This window comes from Cheilinus undulatus, linkage group 23, assembly GCF_018320785.1.
Source record: "Cheilinus undulatus linkage group 23, ASM1832078v1, whole genome shotgun sequence".
In the NCBI taxonomy this organism is placed as follows: domain Eukaryota; kingdom Metazoa; phylum Chordata; class Actinopteri; order Labriformes; family Labridae; genus Cheilinus; species Cheilinus undulatus.
The window spans coordinates 4,737,715-4,756,655 of NC_054887.1; the positions used below are offsets into that span (position 1 = coordinate 4,737,715).

Consider the following 18,941-nt stretch of genomic DNA (forward strand, 5'->3'; position numbering starts at 1 on the left):
GCATGATGGGTGCATCACTTCACCTGCCTCTCTTCTTACCTTGATGCGCCCATCACTCTGGAACAGGGTAAATCTGGACTCATCAGACCACATGACTTTCTTCCATCCCTCCAGAGTCCAATCTTTACGCTCCCTAGCAAACTGAAGCCTTTTTTTTCTGGTTAGCCTTACTGATTAGTGGTTTTCTTAAGGCTACACAGCTGTTCAGTCCCAATCCCTTGAGTTCCCTTTGCATTGTGTGTGTGGAAATGCTCTTACTTCCACTATTAAACATACTCCTGAGTTCTACTGTTGTTTTTCTTCGATTTGATTTGGCCAAACGTTTAAGTGATTGCCGATCACGATCATTCAGGATTGTTTTCTGACCACATTTCTTCCTGGAAGACGATGGTTCCCCACTATCCTACCAGTTTTTAATAATGCGTTGGACAGTTTTTAACCCAATTTTAGTAGTTTCTGCAATCTCCTTAGATGTTTTCTCTGCTTGATGCATGCCAATGGTTTGGCCATTCTTAAACAGACTAACACCTTTTCCACGACCACAGGATGTGTCTTTCGACATGGTTGTTTAAGAAATGAGAAGTTACTCATTGCATCAGCTGGGGTTAAATAACTTGTTGCCAGCTGAAAGATAATCGCCCGTGCAATAATTATCCAATAGGAGGCTCGTACCTATTTGCTTTGCTAAATCCAGGTGGCGACTTTTTTTTTGGCCAGGCAGTGTATATTAAACTTGCAGGCTGCATTAAGTGAGCAACGTGTTTATTCATTTAACCTTTATTTAACCAGGTTAGTCCCACTGAGATCAAAGATCTCTTTTTCAAAGGAGACCTGGTCAAGAATGGCAGCAATACAGTTTCAAGATCAAACACACTCAAACTCGCACAGTTCATGTGGTCCACAGGATGGCCTCCACTGCACTAAAAAGAACCTTGAGTTTCATTTTCTCTCCTCCTCTGCTGCTTTAAAGTAAACTGAAACAGAAACTTTAGTCACACAACAATCAGCATTATCCACTTCCTCTCATATTTTACATTCCCTGAATTCAAAGAAACTCAAAACAACAAAAAGCAAGTACATAAAAAATAGTAGCTCTACAAGCACTGGTAGCCGCTGTCTGTGATTATCGGCATGGACTGATCAGCTGAGATCAGGGACAGAAGAGGTCTCTGTAGCTCAGAGTTTTATACTGTTTGAGGGGTCTTGATGTAAGGGTCCTCAGGATGGTTGCAATGTTCCTCTTTCTCACCCCCTTTCATGTCTGAAATGAAAACACTCGGCTCCACTAGGTGTTGAAACGGCTGATAGTCGTAGTCCACTGCAGGGATGCTGTGTGACTCTGCAGGCACAGAGCAGGGATTTTCATCACTAACAATGGCCTCGGCATCAATTTTTCCATTTTCAAAACCCTCACATGCAGCTTCAACTTCACATACAGGATCACATGATTGGGTTGTGTTTGTTCCACTGGAGACGGAGGATATACCGGAGTCTTGAAATGAACATGTCCCTGAATTTGTGTTGCACGGCTGATAGGAAATGTCAGTGGGTATCAAAGAGAAAGGCAAAGTGATGGGTGGACATGGTGCTGCCTGTTGGTAAGTAGAGATCACAGTGGCACCCTCACTTGGACGGTGCGCAGTCTCGCAGGGCATTTCAATCTGGACCTCAGAGATGTCTGTCGTAGTCTGAACTGGGTCGCCAGGAATGGGGATGGAGTAGGTTTTATTTAGGAATGCAGACAACCCGGAGCTCATGTCCTCATCTTGTACATCACAAAGGTTGTGAGGAGCACAGAGCAAACTGCTGTCTTGGGGAAAGTCTGTCATTAGGCCAGTGGTCAAAGGTGATGTTGTTGAGATGATGATCTTAGAGAGGGCTTTCCTGGTGGCATCCTGAACTTCACTTATAATGTCTGCAGGTTCTGAGTTGGCGTCGCGGAGACAAGAGGAGCCAGAGCCGATTCCACTGCTTTGTTGAAGGCTCCCATCACTGGAGTCTTTCAGTGGATGTTTAAACCTAAACACAGAGAAATGGTCACCTCAAACTTAAAATCACAAGGAAAGTTGCATTAAAAATTTTAGTCACATAACTGTTTGGAGCTCTGGAGGGAAAAAGAGTACTGTGTGGAGCTGCAGCACAAGCTTTTTAATTTACAATCTCCTCAGTACAACACCTTTATATTATCTGACAACCTCAGAAAATGGAGATAATGGAGATTTGAACACTTGAGACCCAGGAAGAGAGTACCAGGATCACTGTCAGCTTTCCCTTCAGTCATTATTATAGGGCAGTAAATTAAGTTAAATGCAGAAGTATTCTTTCAAGTTAGCAAAATATTACATGGATGAATCAGGAGAAAAATGTTATTTTGTTCCCAAGAGGACAGCAGACATTAACCCACAATCCCCTCCTCTCTGGGTTTTCTTTCTGGCTTGTCTTCAAATTATTTAAAAATAGATTCATACATCAGAACAAGAACTGTGTTTAGTTTAAAATATTTAAAGGAACCCAACATGATCAGATGAATTCATCTTACTGGACAGATACTTGTATCTCTCAGAGAAAACTCACTAGATATCTGCATTTTGAGTAAATTTGATCTTATAAACTCACCACTTTTTGGTCCGTATAAAAGTAGTATGTACTAATGAAGGGAGTTTCTCCAAAGAAAATGCTAAAGTGGGCTTTTACTTTGAAAAGCACAAACTGGAAGTGTTTTTATACTGTGTTCATCTTCACCTGCAACATATTGTACTGGTGTGGAAACAGAGAGCTTCATAAATAGAAAACAACTTTATGAAACAGACACATTTTAGCTCCTGGCCTTCATCTGGTTCATCAAGAAACAAACATATTCTACCATTGTCGACGTACATATTTGCTACAACAAGGTAAATGTGGCTCTCTATTTATCATTTTCCTATCTATTTTGACCGATGCCCACTTGTGGTGCTTGGAAAAAATGGACAAGACCTCAAATCTTACAACTGTCTGTGCGTGAGACGTGCTTATCAGCATGTGACATGCAACCCTAACACTGGCTGATAACAGCCGGTTAAGAGATAGTACGCTGAGAACCACTGTGATGTCACACTACCAGTGCAGACCAAAACATGGCGGCCTCCTGGTGAGTTCATAAGCTCAGACTAACGAAGGTCGTTTTCACACCTGATAGTCCGGGGGACTCGGTCCAGTTTGGAACAGTAATTGCAACATTGTTGCACTTTCCTTTGGTTTGGTTTGCATTCACATTGCTCTTGGCTCAAACAGACCAAACCGTCTAAACACCTGCAACCTCTGCCTGCTAGGGGCGCTGTTGTTACAAACAAACGGTGATGAAGAAGAAAAGAATGCGTAGAAGAAGACGAAATCGGAACTACGTCTCTTTCTGTCTGTCTTTTTTCTACATAAACAATGGAAAAAAAAATTACGCTCTTTGGGGGTGCATTGGGGAATTAGGAGCAGCCAGCGAGGCGGTGAGGTGTCCAGCATGTCATTCTTTACATGAGACGAACATATCAGCACCTGAGTACGACGTGTTGCTATGGCTACACAGACGCCAAGCGAGGAACTAACATGTATGTGAGTGTATTAAATCACATATAAATCCATATATCATTATGCTTTATGCCACTTTCTGCCGTTGGTTCACAAGTTGGTCCACTTTGCTTTCACACCTCAAACAAACCGCACCAGGGTTCATTTAAAGTGGACCAAACAGTTCTGGTGTGAATGCGCCCTAAATATGCAGATATCTAGTGAGTTTTTTTGTGCATACATATGACAGATCCAATTAGGTGAATTTGTCTGATCCTGCAAGGCTTCTTAGAAATAAAACTGGTTAAAACTGGTGCCAACTGAAATGGGGAACTTCTGATTCTTCCCTTCCAGGTGGGCAGTACCAGACATACATCATGAAAAAAATATATATTTTTGATGCTTACCACAGTCTCCTGTCATCTGAGAGAGGCTCAACACAGACAGAGGAGAAGATGGGCGGTGCAGTCTTCAAGAACTGCAACATAAAGAAAAGAGAAATATCAAAATGACTGATCTGAAATGTTTCAGTCATCTTGAGTGAAGGATTCTACATACACCATAGGGAAAATGTTTCTTAAATTTCTGGAAAGATTTCGGTTTCATGATCACTGACATATCAGCCTTGGTTTGATGGTGAAACCCATGGTTACTGGTGGAAACAGGACATGCAGCTTAATGCCTTTATGAAACAATCAACAATTAAGAGCTACTGTGTCCCAAGTAGAACACAAGCAAAATGGATTTGTCTGTTTACAGCAAAGCAAAAATAAATAATCTGCCTAAACAAATGAGTGAACAATTTAATGCACACAGCAAAAGCAATCTTCCAAAACAATACAGGCAATGTTCTGCATAAATACTGCAGTCAGGGTTCCTACACACTTTTAAAAACCAAATCAAAGAGCTTCAAAGACATTTTTAAGACCTGACTGTGAAAATTCAATACCACTTATTGCGCAGCAGCAGGTCAAAAATGAAAGGTGTGTGAGATTTCTTGGTACACTAGACCAGGGCTGAATTTTCTGATTCAATCAACTGTTTATGAAATGTCAAAGGGTATAGGACTTTTTTGGTCATAAATGCCCAATTTTGATGATTTCTGGCACATTCCTTCTATTCTATCAATATGCCACATACTACTATTTATCATTGCACATTTTAGCAGGTGTGCTGAGCTGACTCTAAACATTTGAACTACTAAAGCAGAACAATGCTTTTTGTTGGGAAAAGCTGTCAAAATAAGGGTGGGCTGCATGGATCTTTAAGTGGGCAAACTGGTAGTCCAGATGTTAGAGAACTGGACTAGTGTTTCACAAAATCTCAGAGTGTATGCTGCACAGCGCCAGATAAAATTAGAGAGGCATTTAATTTAGATCACCCAACACTGAATTCCCTGAATTCTGGAAAATAACTATGCAACAATTGTGGAGGAAGATGTTAAAAATCATGTAAGGCTGACTGAAAGCATGTCTTAGTACCTTTTAAAATGTAAGACCACTCACTGGGAAAAATCAGACTTTTTAAGGCCTTAAATTTCATATGTGCAAATTAGGGCTGAACGATGTGCAAAAATAATCTGATTGCGATTTTTTCCCCAAATGTTGCAACTGCAATTTAATATGCGATTATTCTTGGGTTTATCTTACGTATTTTTCAACAAATTCAAGCAGTAAATAATTCCATAAATAAGACCATGCACATTGAAAACAATGAAATCATTTCCGAAGCAATTAATCCATAGTAGGAAGAATCTGAATATGGGGGTGCAACAAGCTGTAAGCTATAAAGGAGGCGGCTGGGGTGGAGGAGGTGAGGCCGGCTACCAGCTGATTGCAGTTTTGATTGAAAAAACATACATAAAGCACAAACAGGAGGATTTTTGTAAACGATTATTGAAAAAATTAAACTTGAATGTTTGCATAATGTGCAAAAAATCTCTGCTGCTGCAAAAATTGGATTTATTAAACTGGTAATTTGACACATTTTAAGTTAAAGAAATATTGCATCTTCTGCGATTTGGAAATTGCAGCATGCTATATTGCGTGTTTGGGATTTCTGGACAACTCCAAATTTTCACATTAGCCACACCTTTTGCTCAGATGGATGCATATCAAGAAGTTTTGGATTTGGACATTTTTCCACTGTGTCCCACCATTTTGATCTGAGTCTGAAAACAAAAACAAGAATCAGTTAGCATAAATAAATAAATAAATAAATAAATAAATACAGTGCTTAACAAATTTATTAGACCACCTGTCATATTTGTCTCAGAGACCATCCAGCATCATGAAGTGCTTTAATGCGGACTCTTTCATTTTCAGTGAGCTCTCCACGTTTTACCATTTTGAACAGGAATGAGGAATTTCAAACTGAATTCAGCCAAATTTGAGCCGGCTCACTGGGCTTCTCTGAGAAGTCAGAAATTTATCAAGCATAACATTCAACCACTAAAACTCATTTTTCTGTTCAGGAATGCAAGTAAATGAGTATAATGCGACATATGAATCAAGAAATATTAATGTGCTTTACTGTTTTTTTCATTTTTTTGTAAATCAGTAAATTTGAAAATTCATGGATAACAATAATAATTATATTTTAGCATTAAAAATATCATTTGGGTAAAAGAGCTTCTACATATTGGTATATTAACCATTGCAGAAACATAAAAAATGATTTTGGTAATTACCAATGCTGTTAATTTAGGGCAGCTGTGGCATAAACCTTACTTTGGTTAGGGTTAGGGTGGTCTAATAAATTTGTTAAGCACTGTAGGTCTTTCATATAATGTACTGTCATTGGCATTACTTACTTTACGAAACAGCCATATATAACACCACTGATGAGGACTGCAGCTACACAGAGGCTGATGATGGCGAACAGAGTATCTGAGGACATCGCTGTGGGAAACGTGTAGGAAGTTATTTAGGTTGTTTTTGTGCAGATTATAACTACCAGAGACAAACTACACACTAAATCAAATATTTAACCCCTTTGTTCCCCAAAGGCATAATAAAGAACACGTAGGACATTTTCCTTAAATAGGAAAGACAGGGACTTTAGCTCAGACCCAAATAAAGCCAGAATGAAAATGGTATGATAAAGCATCTTAACACACTGTCAGTAGAAAATGTGGTTGATGAGGTTGTCTAAGTAATGGTGGAGCAAGAAAGAGGAAGGAGAGAGAAATGTGAGTCCACTTTCGCTCATGGATCCATAAAGGCTTTGATAAAACAGTGTACAGACGATAAAAGCATAATTATGATGATTGTTTCCACCACCTGCTGTAACAATGTGAGGATATGTTTCCCCATTTATGGCCATATTTGGCAGTGTGAGGCCAAAAATGGAGGGATGTGATGACAAAGAGTAGTTTTACTACATTGTACTGTATTTGAAGAAGAACTTCCAGATTACATGAAAGTTTCACCAGAAACACATAAAACTATAAAAAGCAAATTCCTGATAGGTTGTTTTAATTTTATCTTAAAACACATAGCATATTCGGGGCCTTACTCCTGATTTAAGAGCAAAAAACACACCAAACCAATAAAATGTTTCAAAATGCTGCCCAAGTCTTGCCTGTTTGAAAATATGTTGGCTGGTTTCATTTTTAAAACACATTTCTTCTTAAAGGAATACTACATGACATAAAAAATACTAACTGGAGCATCAAAGTACTCAGACAATTTCAGTAAATCAGCGTACACTTCACAGTTCTTAAGAGTTGCTATTGGTCGAATGACAGTCATGTTTACTAAATATATGTTTCATTTCATTTGGATGTCTGTTAAAATTAGGGCTGGGGAATATCGCATCGTTGTGTGTTTGATCTAAGGGGGCGGGATGTCTGGCAGGGGCGGATGACTTCTGATAGATAATCTGGGGCTTGACCATGCAGGGATCTGTAAGTGAGTGTGAGGATCTTGAACTTGATTCTGAATGTAACGGGGAGCCAGTGAAGGGATTTAAGCACAGCAGTGATGTGGGAGAATTTGTGTGACCTTGTTAGTACTCTGGCTGCAGCATTTTGGACTGACTGGAGGCGATTTAGTGTGGTTGTATTGAAGGTGAAGAGTGAGTTACAATAATCAATTCGTGATGAAATGAAGGCGTGAATGAGCATTTCTAGTTCAGCAGGGGAAACAAGTGATCTGAGTTTGTTAATATTTCTAAGATGGAAAAAAACATGATTTAGTTAGCTGTTTGATGTGATTGTCAAAAGAAAAAGGCTGATCAAAAATAACACCAAGGTTTCTAACCAGGGGCGATTCTAGGATCAGAGGTTTAAGGGTGCTGAGCTGCCCGGCCAGGCAAGATAAATTTCAGTGTTTTGTACATTTTAACACAATTTCATTCCCACATTTGTGAAAGAAAAGATTAGCACTTTTTGGGAAAGTCTATGACCAAACAATCAAATCTGATAAAGGTTATTTAAATGTTGAGCCATAGCAAAAGATGAATGGATTGGAATCATAAAATAAACATATCTTAACCCTAATGTCTGGGGGAAGACAACTCAATTTGATACAGCAGCTCCTCAACATACACATTAAAAGTATGCATGTTTCTGGAACCAGCCCCCTAAAGTGAGTACCAAAAGTGGACCTTGGACTTATTTTTTGCACTTTTATTTGAAATGCAATGCGCAACATGTAAAACCCATTAACAGAAATTCACTTTTTCAGTGTTTGTCTATACGTAAAATTATATTGTGAATGGAATGTTTTTCTTTGTCAGCTTTAAAGTTGCTGTTTTGCGTGTCACTATTCTCTGTTTGTTTTCTTACCTGATTCTTCCAGTTCTTGCAGTGTCTTCTCTTCAATTTCATCTCTGCCTGACAATCATACACAAATAGATTATATTCAACAAGATGAAAAATTACATAAATATGAAAAAATACTAATAAGAATACTAATATATAAAGTCCTCGCTCTCTTTGTACTGTCAACCAAAATGCAAATAACCAATGTGTTTTATATCTAATAAGAGATATAAACTGATACATTGATCCAACTTACAACATCATTCTAGATAGATAATAGGAGTTATAATGTTAATGGGAATCCAGTCAGTTAGCAAGTCAGTAGTAACTTGGCTTTTATATTAACACATGCACATGACACAACAGCAAGCTTCTCTCGTTCCAACTCAAACAGAGGACGATGGTACTGTCTGACCACCTGTTAAGTTTCCAAGCTAAAAAAAAAAAAAAAAAAAAAAAAAGGTCAGCTGACTCCTACCTAACAACATAAACAGTGACCTACGATTAAATGCAGCAAAAATGAGGACTGGTGATGATAATAATGTGTTGGTATTGAGTGGTAGAAGTTAAGAAATGTGCCACATATGCCCCATTTAAGCCAGGTACTTACACCGCTGCAGCATATCACTCGAAGGCAGCACATTTCTCTGTGCAGCTCTCAGAGCGCAAGTCGGTGAGAGGTGGAAGGGATGGGGTGGATCAAACCATTTTTGAGGCAAATGGGGGGTGCTGTATTTTTGTTGTTAAAATATTACATTTCAACCAAGTACTGTATGGTTTTTACACTTTTCTAGCTTGTTAAAAAAAAGACATACAGTAAAAAAAACAACTTAAAATCTCTCAAATTTTAGGGGTGCTGGGGTTCAGTTTAGGGGTGCTTGAGCACCCCCAAAAATGGGGTAGAAACACCTATGTTTCTGACATTTGGGCGAACAGCATTTGAGAGGTCGCCCAAGTTCTGCATAATTAAGGGGACAAATTTATCCTGTGCAACAACTAAAACCTCAGTTTTATCATCGTTGAGCTTTAAATAATTGTCAGCCATCCAGAGTTTTATAGAATGTACACACTCAAGCAGGATGGCCAGCTTTGAGGCTTCACTGGGCTTAAATGTGAAAAAGAGCTGCAGATCATCTGCATATAGATGGTATTTTATATTGAAACTCTGTATAATATTTCCAAGGGGCAGCAGATAAAGCGAGAAGAGCAAGGGCCCCAGGACGGAGCCCTGTGGCACCCCACAGGACAGTGGAGAAGACACAGAGACACAATCATTAAAATTCACTGAAAACGTTCTATTCGAAAGATATCATGAAAACCACTCTAGTGCAGTTCCTGAAATACCTACCCTATTATGAAGCCTTTTCAACATTATGCAATGGTCAACAGTGTCAAAAGCAGAGCTAATACCAAGTAGAACCAGCCCTGAACAATCACCCGTGTCACAGGGCATTAAGATGTCATTTGACACCCTCAAAAGAGCGGTCTCAGTGGAGTGATTTTTTTTCTAAAACCAGACTGAAATTTGTCGTAAGTAATGTGTGTCTCCAACCAAGATATCAGTTGATTTGCTACTGTTTTTTTCCAAGAGTTCAGATAAAAAAGGAAGTTTGGATATTGGTCTATAGGTAGAGAAGGATCTAAGCTGGCTTTCTTTAAAATGGGTTGGATAGTGGCATGTTTGAAATATGACGGGACACATCCTGTGGATAGCGAGGCATTAACAATGGCTACAACAGCAGGAGCAATAGCAGGCACAACTTTTAAGAACAGAGAAGCTGGAATGATATCCAGGGAGGAAGAGGAAAGTTTTGTTTTGCCTATCAAATCCATCAGATCATGCAATGTAATGGGGTGGAAGGAGTCCAGAATAGCAGTAGCTTGGAAGGAGCTCTCACTAGTTTGTTGAGGGGCGTGTACCAGATTGGACCTTATATCCTCTACTTTTTGAACAAAGTGGGATAAAAAGTTATTGCAATCGTTAACATTAAAATTTGATAATGTGGAAGGTGGTGGAGAGACCAGGTTATTAATGGAGTCAAATAATTCTTGGATCTCTTCTTGAGGAAGAGATTAGAGTGGCAAAATAATTTGTTTGGGCTTCTTGCACCATTTCATTAAAAGTTCGCCAGAGATCTTTCAAAAACAAGCGGTGAACCTCTAACCCAGTGCTCTTCCATAAGCGCTCAGACCTGCAGCACTGCTGTCTCTGACTACGTAAAGCATCATTCATCCAAGGAGAAGTGTTATGGATGGCCCTGGTCCTACACTTTACAGGTGCCACTTTGTCCCAAAGGATAGAGCAATGACTATTAAAGGACTGCAGTAAAAGGTCTGCATTATTTAAATGTATACTAAGATCACAATGAAAATTTGCAGAGAACCGGTCAGCTGTTTTTTGCTGTAATGATACGAGATTTTAAAACATTCTTTTGTGACAAGATGATTCTGCAAAACAATGGAGCTCAAAGAATATAGTGATCACTGATCTGTAGGTCATCAGACCTGACATGTGCAAAATCAGTCCATTACAGTTCGCGCTAAACAGTCATTTTAATATTTTGATTATTTGCTCTGACATCACACCGATTGCTCCGTCAGCTGCCCTTAAAATAGAAAATCGCTCTGCAGTCCCGTGAGCAAAGGAATCCCCACATAAAAATGTAATCATAACTAAAGTTCTGCTGTGGCTACCAGAAAAACTCTGAAATTAGAGACCTCAGAGTCACCCGGCTCTGCCCAATGTGGTGCCGCATGCGCGGATTCTGACCTGATGCTGATTCACTGATAGCATCCAGCATAACAAACACTGCGTATATTTCCTGGCCTGAGTGATTAAATTCATGATCAGTGCATAAGAGTTACTGAAAAAAAACAAACAAGTAATAAGAAAAAACTTTTTAGAACATTGCAAGATTCAAACCCTGGACTACATAATTGACTGCAACACTGCCACTTCATCATCTTATCCACTCTTGCCAAAGTAATGTGATTCAAATGTCAACATTGGTTGGTGCATTGAGCTCCGTACAAAACAGACAAATTTTCTCTTCCCCTGTCATTTATATAAATAGAAATGTTACAGACCACTCCATCGATCTTATTGCTAACATCACCTGGCTCATACAGCGCCATAATGGAGATTTCTGTTAAATACAATACAATCAACCCGTCTTGTAGAGATGGCAATTCAACTACCGCTGTCATACCATTTTGGAGATAAGGAAGTCATTATTTTATTCACTCTTTCAATGAAAATATGAATAATAACAATAGCAGTATCATACGATAACATTTCTCCTTCCACACTGACATTATATAGAGCTGTTACTAAGTCTTAACTGCTGCCTCAGGCCTGTGTGATGAGAAAGGCAGCCTTGCCTGTGAGCCTGCGCTGAGGGCAACAGACCCAGCCTTTACGCTTACAGATCTAAGCACACTTACGGATCTGAGTATGAATAATGCACGGTACAAGAGTTGCAAATGTCAAGTGTGTATGACAGCCAATTGAGAGGCACATTCTGAACCAAAATGAGCTAAGTCCACAATGACAAATTGGTCTACATATTTGCAGATCTGTACACACATTTGCAGATCTGTGCACGCATTTGCAGATCTGTGCACACATTTGTGGATTTGTGCACAGATTTTTGTAGGCATTTGCAAATACTTTTGCAAAAATTATAGCTCCATACACAAACAGTGCTGACGTTGATTGTCCGTGGTCAGAGGATCTTTAATGCAGGAGGAAAGAGTTTAGGTAATCTGAAACTTTTGCCCTCAACAGACTGAAGTCCGAAGTTAGCATGTTAGCGTGCGTTTCAAAGTAGGTGTGTGCGTGGACGTCCCGTTTGTGTGTCATATGCAGCACGAACGAGGATGAGGAAGAGAGGTTGATGCTGCGTAAATGGCACACGAACGGTCAAAGAGAAGGGGAGGAAATGGATAAGGAGTGACAGGGGGACAAGAAAATATGATGGAAAAATTAAAAACCGAAGAATGTGCACGAGTCCCAAATCACGAGTCCAAGTCGAGTCGAGAGTCTTTTGCGCACGAGTCCAGGTCAAGTCTCAAGTCACTGAAGTGTGCGACTTAAGTGCGACTCGAGTCCAGGTTGCGGACTCGAGTCCCCCATCTCTGGCACAGCTACCACAGCCAGACGAGGAGGTGAGTAAAGCCAAAGGTTTAAGGTGGAGGGGAAAACACAGTCCAGCACGAGAAGGGTCAAAAAGTTTACAGATAGGGCCCTGTAGCCTCTCTTGATTCTGTTAGGTTTCTGCTGTCCCTGTTTCAACAGGTTTGCAGTCGGAGCTAAAAGCAACAGCTCTGGCTCGCTAACTTGAGAGCCTCTGCTACCGGCAATCACAAACAGCTTTAAAACTGGGCTCTTGATGGCCAAAAACCTCCCGTTCTAATGAATGCACATATAAAAGCGGGTGACTGCCTTCAACACAACTTTAAAAAATTGCTTAAAAACCGTAAAAATAGATGAAACAATATTTCAGTCATTCACCAAAGCTGTGAAAGCACACGGTCACAAAAACCCTACTATGCAACAATTCGTATCCAATTTGCAGTACGAGTCAAAATCATCAGAATTAGATACTTTTAAAATACTGTTCAGCCTTTTTTAAGTTTAAAAGAAAGTTAGGGAATAATCGCATATCAAATCACAATTGCAATATTGGGGAAAGAAATTGCAATTAGATTATTTTCCAAATCGTTCAGTCCTAGTTAAAATCCAGTTTGGAAAATAATCTAATTTCTTTCCCCAATATTGCAATTGTGATTTGATATGCGATTATTCCCTAACTTTCTTTTTTTTCTTTAGAATAAAAGTAAGACAAAAAATTAGTGAGGCTTCTGAATTAGAGGCATCAGGAGCCTTTAGATGTAAAATTCACAATATTTTATGCACTATTCCTATGTCAGAGTTCTGACACAACTGACCACTCTTCTTGAACAGCTAAAATATTCGTCTTGTGAATCTTTCTACACTGATTAACTAAAATTATCTGCTTTTCCCATGAGGATAGGTCATTTTCACAACACTGTACAGGGCTGTTTTATATGAATATCTATCTAAAATGTGATATTCACTAACATTTAAACAAATTAAAAAATGTGTAGTGCATGAAAAGTGACAAAAAAAGCAGTAATTTAGACACTTACGGGTTGTAAATTCCCTTTCGTCACTACTGTCACTGAACGTTTTACTCGAGTCCATCATTCTCACACTGACCGCATACGTTGTACTTGGCTTCAAGAGTTGTCCTTGTATTACATAGTTGTTTCTTCCGTTAGCTGCAGTTTGCTTAACCGCTACAAACTTCTAAGGGGGAAAAAGACAGGATCAGACAGTCATTTCATTAACTTAAACCACAACCTAACATAATCAGATATGCAGGTCTGAATCAAACAAAGTGTTGTACAAAGCTTATGACTATACTTGTACCTCTCTAGTGGATCCTTTAACATGATATGTCACTTCAGCAGTCAGACTCTCACTTAGAATTCCCTCCATGTTTGTCAACCAAAAAACTTTAAAGTTCCCCATGGATTCGTTGACTGAGATGATTGTTGGGGTTTTGGGGTTTACTGTAGAAAAAAAAGGATTAAAGAGGGAAACTTTGAACATTTCTATCCACTTTAAAATGCTGAAGCTGATATTCACATTTCGGAGCAAAACAAGGTTTTATCAAAGTCGTTGGTACAGTCAAGACTTTGGCCTGAAAAATACAGACAATACAAAAACTCAGAGAAAATGGCTATCGAGTCGAAGCCTGTCCACTTTGCTGTACGTACCATTAATGCATATTACAGTCGCAATATTCCCCAAAACCAGCAGGATGAAAGTGTTGTGAACGCCAAGTCGCCTGAAAGCAGAAACAAAAGTTGATTTCCTCAACTTTAACACGACAAATGAGGTGATGGAGGTCCTGTAGTATCAAAAATATCAGTTACCTCTTCAGTCCCATCCCGACACGAATTATTTCCACAGTTTCCTTCGAAAACAATATCCCAGTTCAACTCAGTTACGGCCCATTCTGACTGAAAGTGAACTGAGTCTGCTGCTGTTTACTCTGCAGAGTCACAGTCTCACTCTTCCTGATCTGGGAAGCTCATGCTTACTGGAAATGTTGCAGCACTAACTCCAAGGAAGGAAGGCCAGGGGCGGAGCTAGGAGTTGCTTTACAGATGCTGTTTTCATTGATTTATGCCATTTGTATTCATGGAATGCACATATTTTATTTAGGATAACTTAATGTACCTATTGAACAATTTGTATGATTTTAAAGTGTTAAGTATACCTTATCTAATAATAAACAGTGTTGAGCTTACACCTGTAACCCTATTATGTATGTTTTTAAAATTCCCAAAAGCAAATAGGATTTCTGACTCACTCTGTTTTCTGCTCTGTCTTCCTCCTCTAATCTACTTTAAGTTTCTAAGTTTCTAAGTTTGCTCCACGGAAAGAAGAAAATATAAAAACAAGGAGTTTAGATTTATGACCATGATACTACCATTCAAAGATCAAGTATTATTTGTATCTTAGTCACATCAACTCTTGTGAACTGTGCTGTCTTTTCTGTAACAAAGCTCTATTATCTGAGGTTAGCTGGTTCAGCCGATAGATGCCTGTCAGCCACCACCTGAGCACATTCTTTTACTTTTCTATCCAAGCCAAGGGTGGCAGCCCCCCTCACTTCCTTTCTGTTGCCCACTACACCACAGAAGAGACGGGGTTTCCTAAATCGTTTATCAATAGCATTTCAGCAGCTTTTGTGCCACACCACAGGATTTTGAGTCATTAGATGAACTACATCCTGACCAGCACCACTAATGTCCACTATAAACTCAGGCAGATCCCCTAATGCCTTCAGCTCCTGGATGTTATCTATAGCTTCTTTGTAACATGACTGCAGTTTTTCAGGATTGTTTCTCAGTTTGAATGATGAAGAAGGATCAAATGTTTTTTAATCTGTAGGACGGACTGACACAGGAAGCATAAACTCCAGTCACAGCATTTCATTATGGCTAATCTGAAATAAGAAATAGATAAGAAGAGCATTAACAAGCATTCACAAAAGTAAAAAATCTGTCAAATAATGAAGCCAACTAACTAGCTAGCAACATGTAGGCTATGTGCTTGCTTCAATAACAATGAAGCTAACTAGTTACTAGCTAGTTATAATGAAGCTAATAAGTTACTAGCTAGTTATAGTGAAGCTTACTAGTTACTAGCTATTTATAATGAAGCTAACTAGTTACTAGTAAGCTAGTTATATTGAAGCTAACTAGTTACTAGCTAATTATAATGAAGCTAACTAGTTACTAGCTAGTTATAATGGAGCTAACTAGTGACTAGCTAGTTATAATGGAGCTAACTAGTGACTAGCTAGTTATAATGGAGCTAACTAATTACTAGCTAGTTATAATGAAGCTAATTAGTGACTAGCTAGTTATTATGAAGCTAACTAGCGACTAGCTAGTTATAATGAAGCTAATTATCACTAGCAAGCTAGTTATAATAAAGCTATTACTTACTAGCTAGTTATAATGAAGCTTACTAGTTTCTAGCTAGTTATAATGAAGCTAACTAGTTACTACCTAGTTATAATGATGCTAACTAGTTACTAGTAAGCTAGTTATAGTGAGGCTAACTAGTTACTGCCTAGTTATAATGACGCTAACTAGTGACTAGCTAGTTATAGTGAAGCTAACTAGTTACTACCTAGTTATAATGAAGCTAACTAGTGACTAGCTAGTTATAATGAAGCTAACTAGTTACTAGCTAGTTATAGTGAAGCTAACTAGTTACTAGCTAGTTATAGTGAAGCTAACTAGTTACTAGCTAGTTATAATGAAGCTAACTAGTTACTACCTAGTTATAATGATGCTAACTAGTTACTAGTAAGCTAGTTATAATGGAGCTAACTAGTTACTAGCTAGTTATAGTGAAGCTAACTAGTTACTAGCAAGCAAGTTATAGTGAAGCTAACTAGTTACCACCTAGTTATAATGACGCTAACTAGTGACTAGCTAGGTATAATGAAGCTAACTAGTGACTAGCTAGTTATAATGAAGCTAACTAGTTACTAGCTAGTTATAGTGAAGCTAACTAGTTACTAGCTAGTTAAAATGAAGCTAACTAGTGACTAGCTAGTTATAGTGAAGCTAACTAGTGACTAGCTAGTTATAATGAAGCTAACTAGTTACTACCTAGTTATAATGATGCTAACTAGTTACTAGTAAGCTAGTTATAATGGAGCTAACTAGTTACTAGCTAGTTATAGTGAAGCTAACTAGTTACTAGCAAGCAAGTTATAGTGAAGCTAACTAGTTACCACCTAGTTATAATGACGCTAACTAGTTACCACCTAGTTATAATGACGCTAACTAGTGACTAGCTAGTTATAATGAAGCTAACTAGTGACTAGCTAGTTATAATGAAGCTAACTAGTGACTAGCTAGTTATAATGAAGCTAACTAGTTACTAGCTAGTTATAATGAAGCTAACTAGTTACTAGCTAGTTATAATGAAGCTAACTAGTTACTAGCTAGTTAAAATGAAGCTAACTAGTGACTAGCTAGTTATAATGAAGCTAACTAGTGACTAGCTAGTTATAATGAAGCTAACTAGTTACTAGCTAGTTAAAATGAAGCTAACTAGTGACTAGCTAGTTAAAATGAAGCTAACTAGTGACTAGTTAGTTATAATGAAGCTAACTACTGACTAGCTAGTTATAATGAAGAAAAGTAAACGGTACCAATGAAGACCGGCTAGATGTGTTAGAAAGCAATATCAGGCAGAAAATGCTCATAATTTACACAAACAATTGTTTAGCTAGCTAAGTTAGCTTAAACTAACTTTTAGCCTAGCTTGCTAGCTCAGATCGAACATACCTCTCTCAGGTGTTTCGGTGAAAAGGGCCGACCACTGATTCTGACCTGTATTTATACCCGCGGATAGACCGAGCGCGTTCTAGAATTAATTTCTGCCAATCACAAGTATGAATCCTTACGTTTACGTCCATTTATGTTGTCACTATGGCAACCGTAAACGTCCTACTTTACCAGTGTTGCTTGCATAAATAACGGCTCAATTTCGGTATTTTCTTAAAGAGGACATTTTAAATGAAGAGTTACAGAGGATATTTTTCAACGGTGGTCGATTTTTTTTCAAAGTCGCGCTCCGGTGAGCACGCATCTGGCCAATAAAAACACTCGCTGGAGCCGAATTTTACAGCAGACAGAGGAGCAAATATGTCCTCACAAACACCACGTTTGTCATCTTTTCTTATCTGTCTGTAGACAGTGCTTGAGTTTGTTTCCTGGCGTTGCCTGGTAAGAGAGGGAGACAGACAGCAGGCAGCCTGACGTGTCTATGTGAGCGTAATAGCGCGACCCACACAGCTGGAGCTGTTTCCAAACTCGGGACGGTAGTCCAATAAAATAAAAATCAACACAGTCTCCTCTGACCTCAGACATATGGCTAATAAATGCTCCGTAGCAATCATCTCAATGAAATTACTCTGACCAGTCTGTGACACAAACAGGTGTGCCAATCGGTGCGTTACAGGGGGGCTTAAGTCCTCTCACAGCGACCCTCAACTGTGCTGTTATAAATAATATTAAACATAGAATGAATGAAAAGTCGGTCCCTCCTCATTGCAAGCTTGGCTGGCAGAGTGAATGAAACAGTGAAACAAACTGATTGATCCACTTTTCCCACATTTTTAATTTATGAGTGTAGGAGCAGTGCACACTAATTCTAATGTTTTGTCAGCTCTCTTCTTTGTATGTGTCCTCTTATCCAAACACACACTGATAAACAGCTGTCTGTGACTTCATGGGATACTGCTGTGAAGATTTCAAGCCTGGTCCAAGTTTGCTTGCATCCCCATCTTGTGGACTTAAAAGGAACTACAGAAGAAGTGGTGTTGAGGATTGCAACAGCTTATTCTCAGCAAACATAAACTGTATATTGACATGAATTATGTTTGAATGCACAGGTATTATCACCTTCATAATGATGTACAGTCTGAAATAATGTGAAAAAGACCTTTGAACAGAGATTACAAGTCTTCTTGTGCAGTGTGCAATAACCAACAAGTGTTAAAGTTACTATAGCCCATATGGATGAAATACAAACAGGATCAAATCTGTTAAAAACTATTTTAAAGTTATGTTTTAGATTGTTATGCTGCTGTAGGCTTGGACTGCAAGAGGAACTGGCACTAAGCTGGCTGCTTCAAAGGTGTTTTTATTGAGACAGGTGAAAAGTGAGTTGCGAAAGCCCAAACAGGAGGAAATGAATGCATGAATAATCCTCTCCTTCTGAGCTAGATTGAAGTGATAACTATGAGATTTTTTTAAAACAGTATGCATATGAAATTAAAGTAGTAAAGTACATATAACATACAATATTTACCAATGATCAATCAATCAATCAGTATCAGTAATCAACCACACTTATCAACGAGGGTATACCCTATAAGTAGACCTTTCACTGGTGTTCTGGGCTGACAGCTGCTGATCAAGGTTCAGATGTCATGTGGGCGTGGTCCAGTTGAAAGCTGACCAATCATAAGAGGGTCAGTGGCTGACTTTGGTCTTCACCTTTGAATTGTCA

At 38.8% G+C, this 18,941-nt stretch overlaps 1 protein-coding gene across 2 annotated transcripts; it reads right to left on the bottom strand.

Annotated features, from left to right (window-relative positions):
* Window positions 1-52: 52 nt before the first annotated feature.
* Window positions 53-14,411, bottom strand: LOC121505290. Of its 2 annotated transcripts, none has more exons than XM_041780457.1 (9): window positions 14,270-14,411; window positions 14,111-14,181; window positions 13,761-13,903; window positions 13,478-13,634; window positions 8,330-8,377; window positions 6,353-6,440; window positions 5,632-5,710; window positions 3,948-4,018; window positions 53-2,019 (listed from the first exon to the last, which is right to left on the bottom strand). In XM_041780457.1, exons 1-9 carry the CDS (start codon window positions 14,281-14,283, stop codon window positions 1,185-1,187), a joined length of 1,506 nt encoding a protein of 501 aa, XP_041636391.1. In that variant the 5' UTR covers window positions 14,284-14,411; the 3' UTR covers window positions 53-1,184. The 2 variants fall into 2 exon arrangements, with proteins under 2 accessions (XP_041636391.1, XP_041636390.1); XM_041780456.1 differs by having other exon boundaries at window positions 55-2,019; window positions 13,478-13,637.
* Window positions 14,412-18,941: the final 4,530 nt, after the last annotated feature.

Excerpts from the sequence above, each read along its gene's own strand:
- LOC121505290 (XM_041780456.1), bottom strand. Across the intron at positions 5,711-6,352 it reads ATATATGGCTGTTTCGTAAA|ACTCAGATCAAAATGGTGGG; the intron begins GTAAGTAATGCC and ends TTTTGTTTTCAG. Across the intron at positions 4,019-5,631 it reads TGCATCCATCTGAGCAAAAG|TTCTTGAAGACTGCACCGCC; the intron begins GTGTGGCTAATG and ends TTTATGTTGCAG.